The sequence below is a fragment of the Mizuhopecten yessoensis genome, unplaced genomic scaffold (assembly GCF_002113885.1).
Source record: "Mizuhopecten yessoensis strain PY_sf001 unplaced genomic scaffold, ASM211388v2 scaffold2417, whole genome shotgun sequence".
NCBI lineage: Eukaryota > Metazoa > Mollusca > Bivalvia > Pectinida > Pectinidae > Mizuhopecten > Mizuhopecten yessoensis.
The window spans coordinates 43,224-68,510 of record NW_018404536.1 but is presented as its reverse complement, the minus strand read 5'-3'; the positions used below and the strand labels follow the sequence as shown (position 1 = coordinate 68,510).

The window sequence follows — 25,287 nt, the reverse complement described above, 5'->3', positions numbered from 1 at the left end:
ACGGGTTTGATATTTGATAAGTTCTGGTTGAAGATATTCCTTATACTTATGTGTTAAAATTTTAAATAATAAACCTTACCGTAACATACTGCCGTATTTATGACGGCGCGTGAAATACGTGTCACTGACTGTGCTGTTAGATTACTACCCTTGGGTTTCATAGATCGCGCTCGTGATACAGCCCATGACTTAGGTCGTGTTATCTCTCCTGTATCGGGACCTGTTCCCGTCCTTGGAGGGGGTTCCTAGCTATCGTGCAGTCTACCAAAAGGGCCCTGCGGTATAAACTATATACAATATATATGGAAACCAACATATTTGTTATGCTATGTTATGACGTGTGTATGATTGCAGATTAAGGCATGAAGTACCGTCAATTCCTTCTCATTTGGATCCAATCTTGACACAACGGTTTTGCCCGCCGGTCCGTGATAGCTCACCCTCGGTGCCCTGTGTATCCCGGGGGCAGGGGCTTATGACAAACTTATCATATTTAATTGCTCGAAAACGTCGATTTCCTATGGCTAGGTGTGGAAGAGGGATAGCCTATCAGAGGTAAACATGATTACTGACACCCCAGGTGAGAGATAGCCTTGTTACCTACTCTAATCGTCGTGTAATTACGCTGATTGGATGTGTGACAAATTGGATGTTAACCTAATCAGTTCGGGTATTAATAGGACAGACAGTTAGGATCTTCATCACAAACCTTCCTCACATCCAACCTGGTAAGTCGTCCCCGCTCCCCTCTCTCATATCATCGCAGATCGATCAGTTTTTATTTTACAACGAAAGCAGTAATACAGATATTAATAGGTGCCAGTAATACACATATATTTTGTACTTTAAATTACGTCAGCCCACATTTATTCTCTGTCATATAATATGGGTGACATACCGCACTGCATTTTAATTCTTATAAAATACATTAACTTAATCCCCATTTTGTTGCATTAAATTTAATGTCTTGTTTGTGGATAGTACGTGTTTATTTATAAAATGTATCTATATACGTCCCTTTTTATGTGTAAATCACAAAATCGTTTGCATAATTATGAGTCATTTTTAGATTTTAAATTCCAAATATGTACATTCTCAATGTCAATTTAATACTCCGCTCATAGTAATTGTTATCACATACAGTTTGCATTAATCTTTAAATAGCAGAATTTTGTCGAATTTTGTAATGTTTATTTTCTCTCTTTTTCGTTTTTTGAACTCGGTGCCATTAAACCATGGCAGACTGCTTACGAGTTTTAATTCCGTTGAGAGATCAGGAAACTGTTTCGTTATTTATGAACAGCTTTGTTTCGTGTGTCAGTCTGTTTTTCTCATATGACTAGAAGATGAAAGGCTCTAGAAATGTGAAATTTATTCCCACGTAGGGGTCCATCAAACATAGGTCACAGATGGACAGAAAGCTGGTAGTGTTATAATATACGGAATGATTAAAACTAATAATACACAGACTAATATGTCAATATACAAAACAGTAATGTACGGTAAGTGGTTATACGCTCCAAAAATATTTTATTTATATTTATTTTTTATTTTGTTATTATATTTACTTTATCATGACGTACAAAGTGATGGAGTATTATTGTCAATATGATGAGTAGCTGGGTATATAAATTTTCGATATCCGGGAGGGGCGCCGTGAAAGATGGAGGAATAATGATCTGTTTTGGAAGGGCTTATCACCAGTGATAACAGGGTAGGACCGCGCCGGTAACAGCTAAACTTGCCCCTCTTTTGTAATTATTCAGCGGAGGGTGGACGCGAGCTTAGCGCTCTGTTTCTCTTGTACGCGTTTATTTTCCATCTCAAGTCATTTTACGTACAAAAAAGAGTTGCATTAGCATTTCAAATCATTCACTTGAAATAAAAAGTTGAGGTATTGATAATACTTGTACATGAATGTAGGCGTGGTTAACTGTTTTAAGTCTGTGTATAATGATTGGACTACATAAACTAAACGGTAGGTTTATTGTTAATCAAGCTCCGCCCATTTCTTGTTAAGGAGGAAGGCAACCTGCAATAGAACTGTACCATTTATTTGATTGGCAAACTGAATTCTATGTGCGCACTCATGTGTACTGTGTATAGCGGTGAAGGGGCGGGGCCTAGGGAGGCGTTATGTTTTACGTCAACCGCAACAATGAAACGTGAGCTGTGATTGGCCAATGCAGCAGTTGTCGCGCCACGGCAGTCTCTTTTGGTATAACGACCGGCGTCGTACAATTGAATATGTTGCGAATCTACTCATGAAACAACGTGTACTTGTATTCGGGATCACATTTAACATCGCTGTTTGAGCGGACAAAACTACTATTTATACGTACTGGACTTGTCGAGCACTCGGATGATACCCATCAGTTTACAGCATGGTGCAGTGTTTTGGAAAACTTACACTGTTCATATAGCCTTGAGTTTTGTAAAATGTGCGTATATAGATATATATTTACTTTCATCGTAACATTTTATTAATCCCTAGGTGTACGTACGTATGTATACATACAGCACGTGGTGCGGGTTGTATGTTTATCATACAATCGCTGATACATACAACATTATCCGTGAACCGTTATTGGGCCTTATCATCGCCACCTTATCTACTACTGTTATAACGGGGCCCTCCGAACAACACGGCACCACTACAATGACGATTTGAGATTAAAATGTGATTTTTGATAATTTCATTTTTTTCTTGCATGCATAATGAATTATTCTTAAACTATTTAATTTTATGTCATTTTATTTAAGAATTCGGCGAAGATTTTGTGTAGGATTTATTGTGAGTGATGACCGGTAAGATAAAGTTTATGATTACAAATCTGATTGAAATTATTGTATTTTATTGCAGATTAAACTAGTTGGTGATATTGAGACATTGGACAGACCACGGGAGGACTTCCTAACATACAGACACTTCACATCACCCTCACTGGATATTTACACGGCTACTCAAATCTTCAACCAACCATCTGAAGATAAGCGATCGGGACTTGAGAGTAAATTTTCCTCAGTTGTTGTGACTTACTGTGTATTTGCTTATTTACAATGGAGGTCCCTACAGAGCAGCACGCTGCCTCTTGGTTGCGAGGGCCCGAGGCCCCCCGGAACTACCCCGAGAACACCTCAGGGTTGCTGCCATCAGAGGATATCGGGGACATGTTTACCCCCCATTTTTTGGACTCTAACGGGGGCCACATGAACCCAGCAGGATATTATCCCAACCCCCGGGCTATGGGATACAGACCTTCTCATGGTAAGCTTACACGTTGTGCTACTGATAACGACTTATCAGATAGATTTTATCAAAGCATAATAATATTTCAGACTTATGAAGGGTTATTTAAAATATCGTAAATATTATGCTTTTAGTGAAACATGTATTTTTTTAAATAAATACTACATTAATTATTAAGTCAAATGTACCTTTATATTAATATTAATTTAGCAGTTTTTAGGTATGTCTACTGATTTATAAGATATGAAATTAAAGAGAAGAGAGTGTATGTCTGCAGTGAAAACGTTTTGGTTTAATTTGAAAATTAATATAAAATTCTTCTCATGCGTAGAGATGTAAGCGTGAAAAAAAAATGTGATACACATTAAAATTCAAGTAGATCTAGTTTATTTTAAAATATGTATTTATACACATACACATATATTACATGGCTCGCCGTCTCCCTCTAGAAGTCTAGTTTACCCGGGTCTGCCACTTAGTTTTCTAAACGTAAACATTTACATTTCTGTGTCTCGTTCACGGCAGGAATATTTGTATGATATATTTTAAATGAAGCGAGTTAAACCAGCACTGTAGGAATTAAAGTCTAATCTCTTTTTGACAAATCGCGGAAAGAAAAACAAATAGCAAATCGGATTGTAAAATAGTCACAGCGGATTTCACCTGTCTCCGACGTACAAACATACAGACATTTTCGCCGTGCCCCCAGACATGTGACTTTTGATATTTACGTATACAAAATGTTCAGATTTATTTCTGAAGCGTTTTGACATTGCTAACGGCTTGTACTTCACGTGTGTCTAATTTCGGGTGAAGAGACTGTTGAAAAACGGAAGCGATTGAACTCGATCTGGTCCGTGAATTAGTCTGAACTCTTACAGTAGTCTCCATGAAGTCCTACAACTGTAAACGACTAGCCGACTACTGTATAATTCTCTTTTTCTTATATACACGGTAGGTCTCTAATTTCAGTATAGCATGATCAATTGTAATTTTTGTTCCGAGTGTAAACTTCCCTGTGTTGAATCAAACGTGTAATCGTGAAAATTCTACCAAAGCCACCTACCAATTAACTTCACTTGACTTCATGACAAAACTTTTCATTTTAAAGAACTTAAAAAATTATGTAAGCTATAGGTAAGCAAAACACTTTCTTTTTATATTATTTATAACAAAAACAAAATAGATACAGGTAATATGTTTATTTGTTTTGAAGTATAATGCAATAAAATTATTATTATTATAAGATTTAAAACCTACGTATTGTTGAATTAGGTAAATATATTTTTCAGTATATATTATTAAGAAACCACTGTCAATATTTTTACGCTATAAAACAAATGACATTTTCACAAAATGTGTTGGTTTAGCACCAAAAAAAAGAGAAAATCGCTGCTTTAGATAATTGTTTTAATTTGCCGTCTGTTTTCCGTCGAGGAGGTATGTGATAATTCGCGGTCCGGCGTCAGTGAGGTGTAGTTTGTCAGCACAACTGTTTCGGCTTCTGACTTCTAAGTATACAGCCCCTAACTGCCCCGTCAGGCGCATGGGATACCGTTTCATTTTCAATTTCTCCGGCAATTACTCTCAGATTGTTTTACACGGCAAATTAAATACGCTATATAAATATAGCTGACTTTAAAACAATTGACATATAAAGAGGACATTTATGAATTCCTCAATATTCACGGCGACGTTTTACCGCCAATCGTATAAAACATTTTCCGTGGAGAAATATATCGTTGTCTGTTACTTTTACTACTGTTCTAAATCAAAATCTGCTCTATACTCAACTACCAACTTTCGCTGTCATTTCTATGGCCCCTTTCGATGTATTAGAATTAGTTTATTAATTACTCTCTCTGGAATTCCAGATGTTTTTGCTGCCAAACGTTTTTAGACGCTGTCACAAATTACTGTAGGTTGTGAAAGTTTCGGCTGTCTCAGCTGCAAAGCGATAGCTTTATAGTGCCCAATTGGACCCCCGCTGAACACTAGTTTCTCCTGACTCCCTGGGACCCAGCGATCTCCCCATGGGCGGGCCAATTAACCCCGTCCCCGTCCTGTCTCGTCCCTGCTCCCTATATTAGGCTCTGACCACGGAGGCAAACCCGTCTGGTACTCCCTCCCTAAATCCAGACCCTCTTCTGATTCTAATTACCCACCAATTAATTTAATTGAAAGACAATTTGCCTCAATTTAAAGGTAGAAATCTTACTGTAGAAATGTGTTCCTACTTTTCCACTACATTTCTCAAGCTTCCACTGGTCTGTCTTGTACCAATTGAAAGGGGAAAACACAGAACAGCACCGAGATATGTGCTCCTGTAGAAATACATGAAACCTAAAACCGAGTCCTGGAGCGTGGGATTTATCCATCAAGTCCCCCCTTTACACACCCCCATGTAGGTCAAAAATGAAAAATCTAAAAAATGCCACATTTTTCATATAAGTGCGAAATATGACTCTTGCCAATTAATTTAGTCGGAGAACTTGTCTAAACACTCTGAGAATAAATATTTCTGTGATATAAAATCATAAATATAAATCATATTTGAAAAAAAAACGTGTGTGTCAGTGAGAACTGGTACAGGCATGTGTACATGCACCTTATCACACGGTTAATGTTAAAATTAGATATCTCGAATGTAATAAATATTTTCATAATATTCACAGAAACAAATTTGTAACCGTGTACAAACAATCGTTATTGATAGCGAGGTCTGATTTCCTTTTGACACGCCATACTTCAAAGCTTGGGACGGAATCATTTGAATTTTTACAATTGTACAAACGAAATAATGTTAGAAATAAAACAACATTTACTACAAAATTAATTCTAGGCTAGAATATAAATGTTTCGTATTCACATTTCCTTCTTCTACTTTGAATCAATTTTAAAAATTTCAGCATGTTACATCCCAATTTATATACATATATTTCCACGCTATGCGACAGTTTAGTTAGCGAAAAAAGACATTAATTTACACAAACTCGATAACAGTGGAACATTTTAATGAAATGAAATATGTTTGTCTTAAATTCTATAGATCATTTACAGTCACTCTAGGAGTTTAAGGTAATTCTAGGAAAAATCCAAACACTATTTAATTTTATAATAAAAAAATTGTAATGAATCAAAGCTAAGAATCGTGTAATATAATTTTAAAAATGGAAAATATCATTATCCCTTCCGGAGACACGACATAACAATTCGGAACTTAATTTATTGCCTTTTCGATTGGATTTCTATTACATTAGTAATGCAGACATTTAATGAAATATGTTGTATTGTTATACCTAACAACCGTAATTCATGCTTGAAAAATGAGTTTGAGGGGACACCCCATAGACAAGTTTAGCCTCTATAGAAAACAACGAAATTAAAAAACAAAATAAAACTAAAACGCTGCTATATAATACTGAATAATTTCAAAATTGCCTGCATACTTACGAAATAAATTTTATCAAATCACATATATGTTTTACAAGAATAATTTCCTTTTATAAGAATAAACCACTAGTTACAATGATTTATATTTTGAAATGTAATTGAGGTAGATACTAATTTGTTTTATTTTATTTAGTTACAGGTGGGAGTCAGGTCTGTCGTCCACACTTCCACAACCCCCTACACAGCTGGCTGACTGACAGTAAGTCCATGGTGCCCCACGCAGCCCATCAGTGGATGAGCCCCTTTACTGGCAAGTCACTGTCACACCCCAACCCGGCCGCGCCCCTCTCGGTACATCCGGCTACCTCAAATGCATCCAGCTCCTTCAACTTCCCGCCAACTCCACCCAAGGACGGTACCCCGGAAAACGTGGCCACCTCGACAGAATACACCCCGGAAAACAAACCACCACACAACAAGCACGGTGAACCCCAGGAAAATGTTTCCTCTTTCTTTGGCAGTCATGGGGGAGGTCACACCGCACACCATCCCGTCCCCACGTACCCATCCTTTGGGGGCTCGGAGTACCCCAGCGGCCCCCTCGGGTTCCACGCCGCCAGTGTTTTTAAAGCCACATCCGCTCTATCCCGACCCCGCACAAAGACAAGGTCAAGTGCAGGTAAATATCCTTATAATTTCACATCTCATTTAATAATTCCTTTTGGGAATATTCTCGTTTAATATGTTAAATGTCAAAAACGTTTTTATCCTTTCAGATTTTAATTTCGATATCGAGGTTAAATCGCTTCATCATGGAGTATGTATGAACAGTATATTTACGACCAGTCCTGCAATAATTGTCTGCTTCACACAATACACAGGACAACAAATCATCTGAAAAAGATGCAGCAATAATTCATGAAATGGACAGTTTAATGTATTGGTAGAAATATGGCCGAAGAAAAGAATAAATTTAGTTGCTTAAATGATACTTATATTCAGTGCAGATTCTATTTTTGAAATGACTTAACACGGCATCGATCCAATATTGATGGACGTCTTACTTAGGCGTGCATCAGATAAAACTAAGAAAATTTCCTGTTACATTTAGTCAGTATTCATGTCCTTGATTTAAAAATTGTAGGCAACACTCGAGGTGTTCCGGATAATCCGGATGACACGCGGGGGGACCGGTAGTTGGTTTGACAAATAGTATAAACGTGAGCTGGGGAAGTCCACTACATTTATAATCAGATTAAGTCGACCTAATTTAATAAACATTTATATATATTATTATGAATACGAAATGAAATACAAACATATTTTTTATAAAGAAAAACAGTTTGCAATCAAAATAGTATTAAATAAAAGTATTCTTAAATCTATAATTTAATTCCCACAGAAAAAAAAATTGATTATATGGGTTTTCCGGGTGTGGCACTGTTTAAGTATCCGGCTAAATTTCAGATGATTGTTTTACCATAACCACTACACAACATCAGGTGTACGTTATGAAATATCATAGTGGTTGTTTTATAAAAAGCATATGTTGCCCGTTAGCGTGAAGTCTGTTTCTAATTATGTATAAAGGGGAAAACCATGTTTACAAATGAATGTGCTTGTGAAGGCGAGATATACTTAGTCAGATTTCGCCTCATAACGTGTAAGTGGCCCGTTAATTGATTTACATGGGTAAAATGGCGAGGAGAATCCCCTGTTAGCATTAGTGACAGCAGTAAGTGGGGAAAGGTTTCGCTACACTCAATATATACGATTCATTTTTCAAATAAAATTACAAAACATATTTATTAGTGTTTTATAAAAATGAAGTTATTTCATTGGATAAAAATAATCGGGGTATTAAAATTGTATATTTTTTCATATTAAAAATAATGTCATCATTACCAAATCAAGCGTTATTCCAGTAGAAGCTCACATTAAAATTTGCAGTTTAGAGTGTTAATGGAAAGGACAGGTACCCGTATGCACACATTGTCTTCGGTTAGCGAGCAAATCCAAGTCTTAGGACAACACTATAAATAATTAACAAGAACCCTTCATTACGCTTCCAATTCTAACAACGCATTGACGCATCTGCTGAAATCAACATTTCTTTGAAAGTGAACTTTGGAATCGATAATTATTAATCCCAGCGGTTGTTAGTACAGGAACATACTACTACAAATCGTGGTAATGATCTAACCTACCTTCGGATTGTCAGAGCCATTCGGTCTTGTTCATTGATAATTCTGTACGAATAACGTTTTGCATAAAAACAAACGATAACATATACGAAGACCATGTGCGAAAAAGCGATTAGTGCTGTGATCAATACCTGTTTATAAATATGTACAAGAAACATGGGGCGTTCTCGTGGCCATTTGTATCCCGTTGCAGTAAACACACCGCACTAATGTTTCTATTTACGTTACGGGCGGATTTATCTAATTAAATGAAAAAGTGAAAAAGAACGAATTTTGTGCAATAAAAAGGCAAAATTCCTTAAACTGCCAAAGACATACTCGTACATCAATACAGTAATTGACCGATATGCTTGTTACTCCAGTTAAATAGACGTTTATGCAATCATTTTTTTTCTTGAATAGGAAAATGAATTATGTCAACATATCTTATGATGTGATATATGTCCTTAATTCTTTCATAAATCATGCATGTACTCTGCTCGCTTCCGAGTATTTTAACCGTGCTAAGATTAAACAAATAACACTAAAGTCTAAAGAAGAAAAGTCGCGCCAGGTTTTAAGACGGTCGTATTAAGAAACACCTGTTTGTCATGGCCTCGGTATTGAATGAGATCGACTTGCTCTAATGAATATTTTATACGAAAGTATTTATAGATATTTTTACTAATCTGATAAAAGTAGAAGAGATCTGTCCACTGACTCTAGTCACCGTTGGTGTTCATTGCCGTCCATTTGTCTTTGACTCCGACTCCCATGGGGTCCGTGCCCGTCCGTCTGACCCGTACCCTGGTGCGCGGTTGGGTGCGACACCCTTGCTTTAAAAACGTTGAAAATTAAACGTAGTGGTCGAGCCGTGAGGCTTATGGCTATGAGCCTGCTAATTAGGGGGAGTAGAAAGAGAAACGTACGAGTTTGTGTTAGTGCTCTGTGGGTCAAGTACTACTGGCGACAGGTGGCTGTCACGACGGCCAGACCTGGCCACCCTAACACAATCCGGCTCCGCCATCCGGCTCCGCTCTGTAAAGTACTTATGACTGGTTACGTGAGCTATATGATAGCTTGCCTCCTTATGGGCACAGCAATTAAATGAATACACTCATGATTATATACAAACTGCTTCTATATTTTACATGTGCATTTGCAGACAGTCAAGTACTGAACACTTTGTCATAATGAAAAACGAGCAGTTATTTATCTGATAAAATCATATATATATGTTAAATAACGATGTCTAACTGTCTGTCTCTCTTTGTTCTTATTGATGTGTATTTGTGTATTTGTTTGTTTGTTTGTTTACACACCCAATTACAGAGGTTTTACCTTTTTCAGTATTTGTTTCAGAAGGAAGAGAGTGCGTAAACTGTGGGGCAACATCCACACCTCTGTGGCGGAGGGACGGGACAGGACATTACCTGTGCAACGCATGCGGTCTCTACCATAAAATGAACGGACAAAACCGACCCCTCATCAAACCTAAGCGACGCCTGGTGAGTACATATTGATATATGTCCCCTCCTCCTCCACACACACACCTCAGTACCGTTACACTCCTCAAAACACCCCACATTTCTCAACAAACATGAAACCGTCCCTCTTCTCATATTTAAACGTCCCAGGATACAGATATATTTTTAGGAGTTTTAAAGTAACTATTGCCCGGATATAATTATCATCACACTAATTACGACAACAACAGCAGAAAATTTAAAAGATATTGCATCAATCAAACCTGATTACTCATTTTTGAGTTTTGTAAACGTCATATAAAATTAATGAATCGAGTATAAAAATTGATTTATATTTTACTAGTTCATATACTCCGACTAGGATTCATATGCCGAACTAATTGTTTAAAAAAGCCATAACGACAGAATAAGTTTTGCATTCTCTTTGAGGCAAGGCCTAGTAGTATCCAGTACCATGTCACACTACCGGATACACTAAACCATGCGAGTGGAACTCGGTCGGCCACGGGAACTACAATTTTAATGACGATGCTATAACACAGTATTTCCCACGAGTAATAACACGCAAGCAAGCGAAACCATCTGAAAACATTAAAATACTATCACCTTTTCACACATAGATTTTTTTTACCGTGTGCGACTTGTGAATATTATGACGTCATTTACGTTAATTGACGGTACCGTTCGGGTTTTAAAACTATTTTAAGATAAATGACATGTGTTTTCCAACGCCATGTGTGTCGGCGTTTACGGTCGTGATTTTACCAATAGAGACACTGGGGTGTAACTTTATAACACCGAGACAGCCTATATTCCCCACAGCTTTTAACACCCTGTCAGCTCACAACGAATATGTTTATTTTCACTCGAGTTTATTCCTTGCCGAGATATATGCATGTCGAAAAACGCCCATTCGCTGAACAGATCACTGTACGGCGGGCAGGGGATTTACAAACGGCGGATCGATCAGTCAACAACATAACATTAGCCATTTCTTCATAAATATTTCCTCAAAGATAAGCTTTGTTTTCTTTAAATCTGATAAAACGGGGGGAAATCTTCATGTCCAATGGTTACTTAGAGAAAAATCAAGAAAAAAATATATTTATAAAATGTTTGTGTAGTGGAGTTAGGAAAGGACATGTATGAAAAGGAAGGAAGATTTGGACGTAGTAGGCAGTATTACATGAAGTAATAGGTACACAGGCGTCTGTGTTTTTTGCTTGGTTGACTGAGGAATTCCCTTTTCGTGACAGCGGGGCCTTTACACGAAAACAGCGGTGGGTGGGCGCTCCTGTCTGGGCTACCAGTCCTGGCGCCGACCAAAAGTTGGACTTACTACAACACTTTCAGTTTGGCTTCAGGAATACAATTCCACTAAGAAAACCGGGCTGTGTTAAAAAACCATAATGACCTGTGGTCTGATTTACGCAGACTGGTAACATCGCTGGACATTCTTACTCACACTGCAGACGACACAGTTTAACTTTATGTATACAGTTATCATAATCCCATATCACAAGTTCTTTCTTATTGATCTAAAGTTTATTTTTTAACAATATATATTTTAACACTTTATTTAAATTTCTTTTGAATGAGATAACGGTGAGGTGAACGGCACGTGCCTTGACGAGTGTTAGAGGTGGGAAATTTAGATGGTATTGATACAAGGATTAGTGGGGACACAACCGTAAACCAAACTCTTGATACGCCTGTTTCTCATTTGTTTGGTTTGATGTGATAATACAAATAAATCGGGTGCTTAAGATGAGCCTACTTGGCAGTCGTCAATGGAGGTGGTCCTCCACGTCTTTACTCTCTCGGCCCTACTCGACAGTTGAAGGCGTGGCTAAACACTACCGCGTACAAAGAAAACTGATATAAATTCATACCGTTTTTATAAAGCAATTGAATTCCACTGAATCGGTCATACGAAGGATAATTCACATGTATATACACACTAATCGGTAGGTAATGGAGTTTAAATGAACAGCTCCCCCCATCGTTATCGCGTTAGCCTCAGCATATAAAGATTTCTACATGTTTTCTAAATTCAATGACACCGCTGGATGAACTGGTCAAGTTTACATATCTGTGGCTATTTGATTCCTTGACCAGCTGTTTACACATACCCACTTAAATCACCCCCGTCCTGGAAGAAATATTTAATAGGCTTTGCCTCTATTTTCCCCATAACTAGAAACTATCAATCCCGTCAGTGTTTTTATTTATCTGAACCTGGAAGCTGAGCCTGCTGGCACCGACCCCAGCACTCCCCAAATTCATAACATGCCACCGTAGCATAGGAGGGCATCACTCAAATCCGCAGGTTGTTGCTCCTCGTGTATCCCTATAAATATATAACTATTTTTAACCCAATCCTTGATAAATTGAGTTTTATAATAATAATTTTATGTCTTGCTAAGAATTTTGTATCAAATGAATAATTGATCAATAAGGAATTCATGTCCGATATAAAGCATAATATCTAGCGAAATTGTAGTCAAATAATGGAGTTAAATATTGCGATCAAAGTGACGGATACTGAAGTATAACATAAATATTTTATATTGTCATAGGCGAAATATCACCTTTATCACCGATATTAACCCATTATATAGGTTGCTCACGACAACAACTAAATACAGGCGTAAATAATTAAGTCCTTATGAAAATGCGAACTCTTTTTTTCAGTCTATATGTCCTTGCTAGTTTTATTATTATTTTTAATAAGCTATCAAAACTAGAAAATAAAAAATTCTGTGCTTTACATATTAAAAAAAAAAACGATAAAAATAATTCATGATATAACGATTTAGAATGCCGACTTTTATCTTGAAAATCTCATTACATATTTACGTATCAATAAAGCACTTGTCACATTGACCTGATAGTATCTGTACTGTGTTAGGTGTCGATGTTTGCGTTTTTCCTGTGACATTACGTAAAAACCCTGTGATATATGCTACTGTTTATATTTCAACTATTCATGGGGCGCTAGTCTTTGATTCTTTATATTTCTATATTAAAGTCGGAAAATCAAAGAACTGAATTTAAAAGTTGGCGAGTATTGTCCTCCAGGCAAAGTACTGTTGCGTTATGTCCGTATATACATCAGTACATTATCTGATCGAGCCGTGGGCAGGGAATGCAGAGTCTCTTTTAATTTCTCAGCTGACAGAGTTCAAATTATAAGGCCCCGGGTTATGATTTATAAAACTAGACGAATTGTAATGCGTCCAATATGCCATCCTTGTGCCACGGCACGGCTCACTTTGTTTGTCTATATAAGATAGGTATCTTGACGGTGAACCAAACAACTTTGTGTATCAACCTTACAATTTATCGTTAATGATCAGCGCGAAAAAGAACAAAGAAAAATTCTTAAACAAAAGAAATAAATATTTTGTTCCGTTTGACAGGTTAAATGTCAGGTATTTTATTCCTTAGAGATATTATGTTTTAAAACAACACGACTGAAATACATTTGATCATCTATTGGCAATTTTCTTTAAATTCAACATTGAGCAAATAGCGTATTGAATGCCATTGTTTCAGACTGATCAGTTAGAACAAGGCTTTGTACTCGAATCTCTTTAGCTGAGACCAAAGATGGCATATTTACCGATCTAGATAAGAGATTGGAGGTGCAAGATTTAGCGATTAGCGCGGAAGAACAGTCTTTATGTATACGAACGAATTAAAACAATCAGATGGCTGAGATAAGGTGGCATTATAAGGCCTAGGTCGTATCGTTATATCTAGTGGTACATTTCGATACATTCAAAAGAAAGAAGATACTAGGGTCGTATGTGTCTCGGAATACCATTAGAACATATTGAAACATACAACGACACTCCACGAGCCGTGACGTTTAATCGTGACGTCAAACAATACCCTTGCTCGAGCTTGTTTGAAGTGAATTATGTCATCGTATACGCCTTATCTTGCTCCAATTTAGATATGGACTAAATAATATCGGCAACATCTAACTACGAAACAGACCACGATTTTCAGCCCCAGTGATCAATGCCTAAAGAACGAATACAAATGTTTGTTTGTTCGTTCAATTTAAACAAAAATGTAGATGAGGTACCGACCAATCTATGAGCCGTGCCATCTGATTTGGTCAAATCGAATAATTGGGATCTGTCTATTTCAGCCAACACAACTGTATCGCTCCGAACCTGTCAGGAAGGGACAATCGTACAATTTGTCGATGATATTCCTCGATTTTAGATTGTAAATTGACGATTTGAACAATTTGGTATTAAATTATCGTTTTGATTACGCCTCGATTGAAATCTAATCATTTGAATTTCTATCATCGTTGTGGGCTATCACCATGAGCCCGTTGGGTGGTATATATGGTGAAGTCTACAGCTCCACTAGTCACTGATAACGCTAATAAGAAAACGTCAACACTTTATAGACATAACGCGGCGTCTACAAAGTAGTCAACATAGTATAGACTCGACATCTAATTTATTTTACATGACTGAATTTAATTATCTTATGAATATACATTTCTTGATAAATTATACATATTTTTATTCTGTTTTTGAATACCAGTCCCACGTTGAGTCTTAGTCCTCAGTATTTTTTTGTATTTTAAAATTAATATTTTTAGTACAAGAATTTCTAAAAAAAATGGAGGGAAAAGAAAACCAGTAATTATATGTTTCACTATCTTCGGCCATAGGCTAGTTGTAATTATGGGAAGCTCAGGGTAGTTTGTGTAGGCTATGGAACGGCATAATACCCTTCCTTCAATATTAGTTTGTTAAATTAAGCACGCTGTTCATAGAAAACAGTGTTCATAAAGCCCTGAAGAAGTTGAACTGGATAAACAGGCATTTAACAGCATCTATTGACAGTTTGGAAACTAGGTATAATAGCTGTGTGTGTAGCCTGTTATAGCCCCGAACATTTTACCTCTCCTATAGCGGTGGGAATTTGCCAATTTAATGAAATGAATAGTGTTTGTCTTCTTGTTGCTTTTATAAAAATATTTTGGTTTGAAACAATTCGGTCTTTGTGTTTTGCCTCCGTACAGCGTGCACCCTACCCGGTAGCACTCCGCTCAGATTACGCCGCATTACTGATGTGAGCATAGGGCAGACAGGTCACTGTCACGAATTGTCATCTTCCGCCACAAAACAAAGATCGGAGCGTGTGTGTAAGATGGGTTTTGTATGGTTTTATGTCAAACGAGGGTAAGAAGGCGTGCGGTTTCCGTCTTCTTTTGTTAAAAGCCATGTACAGGTAAAAGGCGCCGAGTGGTTTGAAGGTTATACACATTTTACTATCGTTTTACATACGAAATTCAAATATGTATTTTTTAATACTCTGTCACACAGTGGGCCCGGAGGGTGCTCGTGTATTCTCTCGGTACGGCATTAGGGGCGCCATGAGTGTCAGTTAGGCGGAGTAGTCGTTGTAGCTAAAGGGGTAGAGCTCCGTGTTACAGATCATTGCCTCGCCCTGAAATTCATTTAGAATGTACATTGAAACGGATATCTCAAATATACCACGACGTATTGTACACCTACACCACAGAACACCAGTGATAGCCCTGGGATAACTCGGCCACACTCAGTTTCCTTATTTTCTTGTTATTTCGTACTATATAAACTAACACGACATCGCTATCCGCGAGGCAGGGACTTTGTGTGTAAACACGAGCTCAGACCCGCTATGTCTATTGCGCTACAATAATAAACCCGAGTCAAATCTCTCTCTATCAAACAGTCTAAAACCTCTCTATCACCACCGTTCATTAGACAAATCGAGCCGATCGTTAGAAAATGTTGATGTTCGGTTGTAACAGATGTGAAATAGTTGCTGTTGGGAGCAAACCTATTAGGAACAGATTGTATTAGTATTTCGTTTACAACGTACAATGATTCATAAAATATAGCAGTAAATAGCTGATCTGTTTTATTTATAAAAAAATTGTCATCATCACTGTATTTGAAATATAAATCTGCGATATTATCAGTACCCTCTAATGAATCATACCGCGGCTGATGTCTCCAAACGTGTGAAGTGTTTATCGGGAAAATCTAGCGCTACTACCACACACCACATTATCATCGCACACATCCAGGTTTTAAAATAAATCTCAGTACTAGATCAAACGAATACTTGTATATTTTTATCATAATGGAAATTTGATGTTTTCTGTTACAGTCAGCAGCCAGAAGAGCGGGAACAAGTTGCGCCAACTGTGGAACGTCAACAACGACGTTATGGCGGCGTAACGCTAACGGTGATCCCGTGTGTAACGCTTGTGGCCTCTACTACAAACTCCACAACGTAAGTATCAAATCTGTTTGATCATAAAAATATTCATTATGCTTAAAAAATATCCAATAGTGCAATTTTCAGATGATCTGCTTTGAACCAAGTTCTTAAAAGAGTCAAATTGCCTTAACTCTAACGGCGTGAAACATTCCTGAGGTGGGAAAGGGTGGGAGTAATGTCAGTAAAAACGGCCGGATGGCGGCGCTACATGTTTAGGGTGTGTATCTGACAATCCTACACGAGCCTGCAAGGCCTGCCCACTGCTTCAGGGCTCCATCCAAAATCAAGACCTAATCAAAGTTGACAAAAACAGGGTTTCTATTGTATAACTCACAGCTGTGCATGGCTCACGGTTTTGTTTTATCTCTCAAATTTCGCCGGTGAGTCAAAAGTCTGGTACTCTGTGGTCAGTTCCTGCAGGGTTGATACTGACCACCGGTCACTTATCAGACTCGCCATCAGACTTGCCTCCAGAAATATGTAATCTTGTTTGTTTGAAAACTTCCAGATATGTCATACATGTCAAACTCTATTGTGCGCTTGACCGGTTCCAGCTTTTGTAGATAAGTACATACTCAACACAAGGCTCAGACACCACTATACAATACCAATTGTCTTCTTACAATTACATTTAACTTTATATTCCTTAAATAATATATTTATTACATGCAAACAAAATAGAACATTATAATGTTAACCAGAGATGCAATATTCAATGAAGAAAAATATTTTGTTAAGAATAACTCATTTTATTTGAAACATTTAAGTAGAATAAATATTTTAATTTTAATTTACAAGATAAAGATATTGAGTAATAGCTGTACAAATTATGACACTGCTCATATCCGTACTATATGATTCAGTTATGTATTAGAAATTCAAATTTTAAGCTATATCACTTTTGTATTTAATGCATTAAATATATCGCGACATGAATACAGAATATACATTAGACTTTATATACATTTATCTTGTGCGCTCAATCATGAACAATAATTACTGTCACTTGTCATAAAAATCGAAAAAAATCCTGCATAAAACCTGAAAAAAATATAGAGCAATTTTATCAGGACAACTGTTGTATACAGCTTTTAAATTAATTGTATTTCGTAAGAAAAAATACATACTTTTTCAGCCATATAAATGGTTGATCAACCATCGAAAAAATTTAATTCAAAGATTTCAATTTCGATAAGATCATTTCTCAATTTTGTAAAATTCATTGGAGCAAAAAAGTGTGTTTATCTTTGGTTGACTTTCAATTTTACACTACTGTGGCGAACAAAGGATTTGTACTCAACTCGGACCCCTATCGCATTAACAGCTCACACTTTCACGTAGGCAGAGGACTCGAAAGTCATGAGGCTACTTAAACGTTATAGATGAAAGTGGTGTCGCCATTTTCTGAGGGTAATCGGGCGTGACCGTGTGGCCATGAAGTCGTTCTGCCGTGCCTGGCACCTTCGGGTCCCTCCTGTCTCAAACCATATCCCCATTACCATTAACGTTTGTTGCTTGCTATGTCGACAGCCAGTAAACTTTTCCAAAGTTTCGCTGCGAGCTAAGATATCTAGCATTATGTTCCTAAAGAGACATAGCGTGTCTCTACCATGTATTTCACGGACCGAGCGCCATACCTCTGTCAATCGGGCATTGGGCACCAATTTTCTTGTCAAAGTTGATACTAGTGACAGACGGGCTTTTATGAGAGCTTCCTATACCTTTACATGTTTTCTGTCCAACCGACGTAGACATTTCATTAATATCCATTTTAGTTGCTTCGAGGTTTTTTTTTGTATTGGTGTCTGTATACGTATTGAAATTATTAATTTGTTTATTTCCGTGTATAATCACGGAACGCGTACACCGATCCTCGCTTCTACCTTGTACCATTGAAACGATCTTGCATGAATAACTAGCATAAATTCATGACCTAAAATTGCTGTAATTCATCATCATAGACTGTAACTATCATGCCACTAATGACTAGAGTGTTTGGCGTAGAAAACTATCCCGGAATCCACCTAGGAGTTGGGGACAGTTTATAGCCCTGGAGAGACTAGCTTCATGCAATCCAGACTCGGTGTGTTACAACACAAGAAGTTTACTTGTAATAATTGATAATTTCATGGGATCCCATATAAAGACTGCTATCGCTAGGTCTAGTCTTATCGCCTCTAACATCAGTGATGCCGGATCATAATCATAAAATATAAAACATCGATGAATAAACTGACAGGAAAACATAAGACACATCCATTTTTTATGTTAACACGGGCTGTATTTCCCTGGCCCCGCACGTCTAGTCACAATGCCCATTCAGTAATCATATCAAACTAGTTGACAATACATTTAATTGTACAAAGCAGAAATCAACGGCAAACGAGTCAGACCACCAATCAGTATATATACCCTCATTAACAACGTCCACGACTTGCTCGCCAGTCATTTGTAAGACAAACGGTGCAGGTAAAAATTAAAAATGGATGAGATCAATAATGATCAATAATAGATAGAGATCGGTGATCGGTCAGATGGCCTGGTTGGTGGGCTCCTGGGACAGGCGATAGGCCGATGTTACTGGGACTCACCTCACCTGCCCACAGTAGTGGCAGCTAGAGCAAGCTAAATGAGCAAATATGATTTATATCTATATCTGTGAACAGGGGTTGTAACACTAGTGAAATCCCAAGGTTGTTTACAGAACTGATAAGTAACTCGATCACAACACTGATACAAATATAGATATTAGGCAGGATAGATTTATAGAAGTCTGCAAATGGCAATCTCATGCTCTGGTAGGTTCGAACTTACCGTAACAGTTGCTGTAAACATTTATAAGCAAGGCGCATATTGGTGTGAGTCTGGTAGGCATTCCACTGAGCTATACGTGTGAGCATCGCATTGTTTCTAACAGAACAACTTCCATTAAATACATTAACATTACGGACTTATATACAAGTATTAACATAATCAATTTTTCTACATATCCCGAAACCATTATGTCGGCTACAGTAGGAAGTGACCACCATGAATTGTAGAATGGAGGAGGACAATAGCCTAGCGGGGCTGTCTGACCCAGGATCTGGTGGTCGGGTAGAAAGCGAAACAGACAACACAATTAAGTGTGTTTGATTTGTAATACATAGAGTTAAATCTCATTTCATTAAATAAGTACAGAGAAATATGCCGTACTGAAGGTTAAAGTCGCCACCCTTTAAAAATGTGGACCGGATCAAAAGGACGGAATTCCAACATAAGTATGTACGATAGAAAGTAACAGACTCTGTGGAGTCGGCATAAACATTTTACATGGTCGATTGGATTTCAATTTTCGGTCTCTTCTCTTAGTTAAGAAGGGAACTCTCATGTGCCCTTGGTGTACATCACCTTTGTACCTTTATTCTCGAAAGAGTTCTAGTTATTTCCAACCCAATCATTGCAATGTTTTATTTACTACAAACATGCCTTAGTGATCAGTTTTTCTATAGGGAATATGACATAATTACACGATGAGGCCTTTTTTTTGAAAAGCAACAGCCAAGGGGTATTAGTTTCCCTCCATACAACCTGTCACAGAGTACTAAATAGTCCGACCAGTTTTGTCGAGAGCTTGCCTTTTCAATTTTGTCTACTTTTAAATTCAAACAACGGTATTGATTTCTCTACATTGAAGAGTTCACTAAGGCCAACAACTGCGGCAGTTCCGGTTTCAGCTCTGTGGCGACATGAAGTACATAACTTGCATAGCTTTTGAGAAAATATACAAGCAAGCTTCTCTCCGTTTACATCGTTCTATTATGAGTGGGAAGTTCATACAGAAACAACTTGTGTATCGGATGTAGACATTTTTAACTTTTATAAATAGAAAAAAATCTAGTTGAATTTACAAATAACGTTCCCATGCAATGTATCTGCAGTCTTACTATACGATCTGGAGGTCACACACCTGATCTGATTTAAATCTCGTGTCAGTCTGTCATTACCCGCCTCTCGATGCATACCCGCAACACGGCATTCACGATCTACCATTGATCTCAAATTAAATGTAATACATGGAACAAAAACACTTTTATACTTTGAAAACAAATTTACCGATCATTTAATTCGGAGCGTTGAACTGCTAATTTTGGTTTCTTACATAATTATGTTCGCCTTATATGAAATGTATTGTGGAAGGGAAAGTTATTCACGGAAAAGCTCGCTATTAATTACGTTATCAGTTAGTTCTTGCTAATTATAGCTCATCATGGTTTCACGGTCAGAAGGTTCCGAACCCGTCGGATTTATTTGGAGATTTATGCGATAGCGAGGCCACCGACTGAGAAAGTATAGCTGTGACAGAATAGGGACAGACACTGTCTCGACTCTGGCGACGTATACACAGCCAGAGTCGTAATACTCAGTTCTCTTTAAACTGATTTAACTGGAAAACGTATATGTAAACATTTCCCTAGTCTTATATAAATAAACATGTAACTAAAATAGATGTTGATTCCCTATTGGAAATTTCACTATTCTCAGTGTATAGTTCCCTTCCTCGTTTTTATGATACAGTAGTAAACTATTATGTTGGCGCAAATGATTGCTATAATGGTTGAAAGCTCCACCATTTTATCACGGCAAGCCTCTTTGGGCTTCGGAAGCAAATTAATTGCAGCCCCGTGCCTTACACATGCCTGTGAATAAGGATTGCGAAAATGTCTGTTCGACCACCAGGTAACGTTCAGACTGTAGTTGGGATTGACTGCTCGTGGTCCGTGTATAACCAGCGGTCGTAAGAACAATACAACTCGTATCGATTGTTATAGGGAAAACTATTGGCTTTTCCGGAAAAAATAATTTATCAAATGTGACTGGCAAGGTAGAGCGCATTAACATGCAGACGGAGCTTGGGTTTTAAGTCAGTCGGTGATTGGTTTTCGATTCACAGTCGCGATGATCAGCGATATGTAACTATTACTTACATATCAGACTTTGTCATGACGAGGGTTTTATGTTCTGGGGATTAAAACGAACTGCCATGCCAACATTTTCTCCCAAGCAAAATCAATCAAGTTCTTCTCCATATGGAATATTTGTAACTCCCAGGCAATGGGCCAAGAGGAAATTATAGCACTGTAACTTAAAAGCATGGTGAATTTTCTAGTAATAAAAATTAAACCTGGATTAAAATGACAATCTGTGCTCCCACAGGAGGAAGGCAAATGATGTCTCCTGGCAGAAAATGACGATCGTTTTTTTCTATTCAGCGAGTAACGATCTAAGTATCTGGTGTTGCCTTCCTTTGTCCACCCGATATAAACATGGCCCGAACCGTCCTGATTACCGCACCATGAGGTAGCGCTACCTGACAAAGCTAAATGGCTGCTCATCGACAATCGCGCACCGACCACACGTTAGCAGAGGGCAATCAACACACATGATGATCACTTAAGATAATTAGGCTGCGGATCTCGTACAAAGACGGGATTTGCCTCTAGTTACCCGTGACAGCTTTGTGCTTAGTTACTGCAAATGTTGGTTTAGGGACATTGTATCGGCCTTCTGGTTCAGCGAACAAACTTTTTTCCGTGTGTGGCTAGGATGAGGGTTGTCACTGCCCCACTGACAATCTATGTGACAAATCGCATTACATCAAGTCGACAGAGTCCAATGATCTTCAAGTCAAAGTGACAACTCCCTGACATGGTATACTTTACTGTGTGACTCCCTCACCCCTAATGCTCCCCGCGAGACTCCGACATTGTAACGCAGTTATTGTTCCATTGTAGACATTTCAGAAAGGCATGTCGCGGTAATTTCTCTGTGTAGTTCTGGCATCGGGCCCCCGTCTCCTCACATCCCTCTCTCTGTTCTCGTGTATACGCGATACGTCATTGTCTTCAAACATAACTACAAATTAGCGTTTTCCTGACGTAATTGGTAATGATTCCAAGTTTCAAATAAAAAGTAAAATATAAGTCTAAATCGATGTGTTTTGAAATACATTGTCCCGGCTGTGGACTGCGGGTCCGACATCTGGGCCGGCCAGGAGAGCCGAGAACTATGTTTTAATTACCGTGGGGCTGTATGTGAAGAATCTGACCGAGTTGGCAGTTTGACTCTTTGAGAAATGGTTCGAACAATCAGGGCTGTCAGTTAATAAAACAAGCAAATTGATTTGGTGTAGTGTAGTTGTTGTTGGAGTTACACTCTGTCTGTGTTATATGAAACTTGTCATTGTTCTTCAGTGTTGTGTAACGGGAAACGTCATAAATGTAGCTAAAGATGAGATGTGTAAATATCAGTGGTGAACGGTGTGATGCTGGTTACAGACCTAGTAACTAATGCTTTGTTTGTTTGTACATTACAGGTTAACCGACCGCTCACTATGAAGAAAGACGGCATTCAGACGAGGAACAGGAAAATGTCAACTAAGAGTAAGAAGAAGGGAAAGGGCATGCAGATGTCCGACTTCTTGAAACCGCTCGACAAAACCTTCGGCGGATTCCACCCCAACATGAACGCCATGCACGCCCCGATGCCAACTTACATGGGCGGTGGCTCGTCTCTGGGCGGGTCTTACATCTCACCGGGCGCGTCTCACATGCAGGGATCAGGCGGTCTTGGCCACGGAGGCCTTGGAGGAGGATTCAATAACTTTTCATCATCCATACCATCAAGTTTTGCATCGTCATTTTCAAGTATTCCAAGCATTTCATCGTCAGGTTTTTCATCTGGACTGAACTTATCTACGACGACAAATATGGTTGGGGCGATGGCGTGAAGGTGATCGGTCAAAGTTAACCTGCCGAAAACTGCACGTGAACAATAACGCGCGAACTCCGGCCACCACAGGCCGGGGTCAATAATGGCGTACTCGGGATGGATGGCGCTCCGGCCTCCAGAGGCCTACGCTGGAGCGTTAGGGTCTAGTGGGAGAGTGTGTTCGTTAGTAAGTCGTGAACCGGTGCGTTTTTTCTTTTGCTTGAAACACTCTACCTAATTCCCTTGGACAGAACACGGTCTGTCATATGATACCCTCGCTCACGAGAGGTAACGAGTAAAAATATACGAGAGCTGTTTCATCTAATCCCGAGAAATGACAACATAGGTGTTTCGAATGCGTGCTAACGTCTCATCTACCCTGGAAGGATCTCAGTCACGAACCACCACTGCATAGAAATATTGTTATTGCCACGGATTATGACAATGCTGGACTCTATCCGTGTCTCCGATTTCACCAGCGCTCACCCTGACGTGATTTCTTTGAACAGTAAATCTAGGTAGTGATATGTGTTGTCGTTGTGAAGGTGACATGGAGGAACTCTCTCGGGTAAATCGACCCAGTGGTGCCCCATAACCGCACAGAGGGGTCAGCTCGCGTCCCGACCTCAGCATTTCACGTTACACAGGCTACGGCGGACTGCTGTAGGTCCCGATCACTCCAACGTTTCAAAAAACCCATTTTGAATTGTGTTGTTATGGAGAGATGGAAAAGGACTGTTATTGGCCCCGGTACATTGTCAACTAAATGGTGCTTGTCCTATGAACAAAGTGTGTGGATTGGTTGAATGACTGTTGCCTAATAAGGGTTTACTTATAGTAAGACTAGATCACGCGACGTTTGGTCTGCTAACAATTTACACTAATAGACTGCGTTCAGCTAAAGTGCAGAATTGTGTTTTTGCTCAAATGATGAGAATTTTTCAATTAACAATATATATAAGTAAAATGACCATTGTTTTCATTGCATTTTGAGATTTCATGTCACTTGTAAATATTCTATTTATTATCGTTGGTTGAGAGAGTGGTGTGCTTAGGTACTGAGTAAGACAGTGATCAATATAACAATTATAATTATACTTGAGCTCGATTTCTAGTCCCACAACTCTGAGCTGGTTACGGTTAAATAGGATTTAATGTGTTGTAAGGATCAGGCATATCCCGAGTGCTAGACTAGATATGGAGTGCGGTCATCGCGATGATGCACTTTCAAGATTGAAGTGACGTCATCGTAATTATGACTCGCTCCCGTTTGTTATTGGTGGAAGTGTCACAGAAATTTTGTATGCGTGCCTTTTGATAACATTGTACATTAAGCAATTAAAGAGAGTAAAACAGGAGGGCAAATTCGTCCTTCAAATATTATACTTCTGTAGGCGTATTTATCAATGAACGGATCTACTTGAAATCCAGTGTACAGTGGTAGATTAGTTTGTTGTCAGTCAGGGTACATTCCACGTCCTAGGCGGACAGCAATGGCGAGCTACTACGCAGCCTTCGTATGGGGAATGTTGTATGTCTAGCATGGTCAAAATCGTACATCAACTACATCAAATTGTATATGTTCTAATCGAAAATAAAACTATGTGCAATATTTTTAATCTATAACAAAAATCAAATGCAAAGCCCATCCAATAAATTATATTGCTGTATTATTTATTTCCATAAGATTTGGTTTTATAATTGAAAATCGACAACATGTCATTTTATTTTGTTCTGCCATTTCAGTTTTGAAACAGCGTATGATTTGACCATGTTGTACATGTTTTCACTATTGTGAACATACAGAAATTATTGTTAGATATTTTGCTGTTTTATGCCGTGTATAATTAAATGAATGATAATGTATAATTGATAAAAATCAGAATTTTCCATTATGACAAATAAAAAACAAATAAAC

At 38.2% G+C, this 25,287-nt stretch overlaps 1 protein-coding gene across 5 annotated transcripts; it reads left to right on the top strand.

Moving 5' to 3' along the window:
- Nucleotides 1-397: 397 nt before the first annotated feature.
- LOC110445922 (GATA-binding factor 3-like) lies at nucleotides 398-25,287 on the top strand. Of its 5 annotated transcripts, none has more exons than XM_021490794.1 (6): nucleotides 398-555; nucleotides 2,864-3,268; nucleotides 6,837-7,322; nucleotides 10,177-10,334; nucleotides 16,506-16,631; nucleotides 22,975-25,287. In XM_021490794.1, exons 2-6 carry the CDS (start codon nucleotides 3,061-3,063, stop codon nucleotides 23,386-23,388), a joined length of 1,392 nt encoding a protein of 463 aa, XP_021346469.1. In that variant the 5' UTR covers nucleotides 398-555; nucleotides 2,864-3,060; the 3' UTR covers nucleotides 23,389-25,287. The 5 variants fall into 5 exon arrangements, with proteins under 5 accessions (XP_021346469.1, XP_021346468.1, XP_021346470.1 ...); XM_021490793.1 differs by lacking the exon at nucleotides 398-555 and adding an exon at nucleotides 623-728; XM_021490795.1 differs by lacking the exon at nucleotides 398-555 and adding an exon at nucleotides 2,231-2,441 and having other exon boundaries at nucleotides 10,189-10,334.

What these genes read in the sequence shown, in the direction of transcription:
- LOC110445922 (XM_021490794.1), top strand. Translation starts at nt 3,061, where the DNA reads ATGGAGGTCCCTACAGAGCAGCACGCTGCCTCTTGGTTGCGAGGGCCC. An exon ending in AAAGACAAGGTCAAGTGCAG is followed by an intron (nt 7,323 to 10,176) that starts GTAAATATCCTT and finishes TACCTTTTTCAG; the next exon opens with TATTTGTTTCAGAAGGAAGA. An exon ending in TCAAACCTAAGCGACGCCTG is followed by an intron (nt 10,335 to 16,505) that starts GTGAGTACATAT and finishes TTTCTGTTACAG; the next exon opens with TCAGCAGCCAGAAGAGCGGG.